The sequence below is a fragment of the Silene latifolia genome, chromosome 3 (genome assembly GCF_048544455.1).
Source record: "Silene latifolia isolate original U9 population chromosome 3, ASM4854445v1, whole genome shotgun sequence".
NCBI classification, from domain to species: domain Eukaryota; kingdom Viridiplantae; phylum Streptophyta; class Magnoliopsida; order Caryophyllales; family Caryophyllaceae; genus Silene; species Silene latifolia.
This window is the reverse complement of record NC_133528.1, coordinates 54,051,815-54,054,396: the sequence shown is the minus strand read 5'-3', so window position 1 is coordinate 54,054,396 and position 2,582 is coordinate 54,051,815. Positions and strand designations below refer to the sequence as shown.

The 2,582-nt window shown below is 33.2% G+C and overlaps 1 protein-coding gene across 1 annotated transcript; it reads right to left on the bottom strand.

Annotated features, from left to right (window-relative positions):
* Positions 1-800: 800 nt before the first annotated feature.
* LOC141649082 (protein FAR1-RELATED SEQUENCE 1-like) lies at positions 801-2,310 on the bottom strand. The gene is made up of 3 exons (XM_074457781.1): positions 2,214-2,310; positions 1,618-2,126; positions 801-1,412 (listed from the first exon to the last, which is right to left on the bottom strand). Exons 1-3 carry the CDS (start codon positions 2,308-2,310, stop codon positions 801-803), a joined length of 1,218 nt encoding a protein of 405 aa, XP_074313882.1.
* Positions 2,311-2,582: the final 272 nt, after the last annotated feature.

Sequence of the window (2,582 nt, the reverse complement as noted above, 5' to 3'; positions counted from 1 at the left end):
TTCATAATTATAACAGATTCTGAGACGTAATAAGCTTCTACCGCGCCAAGCTACAACTCATCAAATTAATATATAATAATACTATAAATCAATAAGAGTAAACCATAAGATCAAGGAAATTTAACAACATTTGTACAAGGAAAATATATAAAAAATAAATAAAAATAACCTGGAGAAAAGAGAAAGAATAAAAGGGAAAATAGAAAGGATGAAGATGAAGAAGGAAGATGAGGCATGGCGAAATCAGGAATTTGATGTATATTTGTGATGAATTGAATTTGGTATGTCAATATATTTATAGAAATTTGGTACGTCAATTATTGTAAATTATAGTTTTTGTAAAGCATAACCTTCATTATTATAAAGCATAACCTTCATTATTGTAAATTATAGTTTTTGTAAAATTGTGGTTATTGTAAAACATAACCTTGATTATTGTAAAGCTTTCACGTGATTATTATAATAGTGCAAGGTATTAAATGAAACAAAATCAGAACAATTGCAAATAGATTCAAAATCAATTATTATAAAGTATAACCTTGGTTATTGTAAAACTCTAACACAATTATTGTAATTATGCGGTTATTGTAAAGTATAACCTTGACTATTGTAAAGCTTTTCACACAACTATTGTAATATTTGCGAGGTATTCCATGAACAAAATCACAACTAAGAAACATTGATTACAAATTTATCAGAGAATTATAGTAAAGTAATTTTCCTATCATTAATTAGTATGATATATCATATTCATATTCCATTTTTTATTCTTCTTCTTCATATTCATCCTCCATTTCATCTTACTCTTCATCTTCTTCCTCCAAAGCATGCTCAACAAATGGATTTGGACAGTTTCTCTTGTCATGGTTTCCCATTTGTTTGCAGTTATTACATAGCCTCTTCGGTTTGCTTGCCTTCTCAATTGCCTTATCCTTGTTTAATTTCATTCTCTTGCCACTTCCTTTGTTTTTTGCAATCTTTGGTGGAAGAACAGTAATATTTGATTTTGCTGAACAACCTAAGAGCATTTCCAGTTCTTGTTCCTTTGTCAAGCTCTCTTTTGTTGGATTTATTTTCTCTCGGAATTGTAAAAGCATCAAACTTAGTTCCTTGATCTGAGTTTGAGGCATCGAGTTAAGAACACTTATTGTTGCATAAAACTCAGACCATACCCTTGATAATTCCAACTTTCTCAAATCAGTGGGATCGTAGTCTTGCAATAACTTTCCATCCAGTCCATACAAAGGCTTTCTATATGATTTCTTCGTCCATCTGCTTTCGATGTACTGCTCCGGTATGCTATGCAATCCTTTTCCTGATATAATCCATATAATGTGTTTACAAAGGATTCCTTTCCTCTCAAACATCTTGCACGTACATGTTGTTTCCTTTGATTCGTTATTGTGAGCAACCTGCATTACAGTGTAGTTATTTCGATCAAAAAGCAAACATAGTTATTATATAATTCAACATGAATTATTTTATGCAGAATAGCAATGAACACCAAGGTAAAAGTCCATCCAATTTTTTAATGTTAAAACACAGTTATTGTATTCTTTTATCACATTTATTGTATTATAAAGTAAAAAGGCAATTATGTTTATAAAATGGAATAACCTGGAATATTCTATGTTTCCCGTAAGCATCTTCAACACTTATAATGTCCATGTTTCCTTGCTCAGAAAATCCCCTAATGGCACGCGAACAGGGAGCCGCTTGCACTTGCTCTTGGAACTCATAGAAAACAATATGTGTGTAGATTTTAGAGGCATGTTTCTCAATCATTGTCTTAGAAGAAACCTGTGGCAACGTGCTGTCACTTGCAGCATTAAGAAATCTCTGATTATAGCATTGTTGTTCTATTGCACTCTGAAAACGCAACCAAAATTCAACAAGTGTGCCATCTATGCTCTCAAATCTTTTGAAATAACTGTTTTGACTCTCTGATCTTTGTGTTGTTTTCAAAAGGCAACCTAAAAGCAAATTCCTAAAGTAAGCAGGTATCCATTTGTGCCTTTTGCCATACATGTATGTCAACCAAGTATTATCATTCAACTCAAAGTCACTAATCACTTGAGACCATTTTTCTTCAAACTCAATGGGTTCCAAGTCATTATCCCAAACAACTGCACATATTCGCTAAACAAAGTCACTCTCCTTACAAATCTGTGACTCAACTTTATCGGTAAGTTTTTTCATTATATGCCACATGCAGTAGCGATGTCTTGCTTTCTTGAATACAGAATACACCTCGAGTTTAATTGCTGGATCTTGATCAGTAAGAATGCACTGAGGTTCCTTATTGCCCATACAATCAAGGAACTTCTTAAACACTCAAATGAATGACCCATCGTTCTCATGATCGATAAGTGCAGCAGGAAAAGTCACCGACTTTTTGTGGTTGTCAACACCAGTGAATGGGATGAAGGACATGTGGTACTTGTTAGTACCATAAGTAGGATCAAAGGTGATGGTGTCTCCAAACAAGGAATAACTCATTCTTGCCTGTGCATCTGCCCATAAGATTCTAGCCAAACAGTTATCTTCATCAACTTCATAAGCAAAGTAAAAGCCATCTTGTG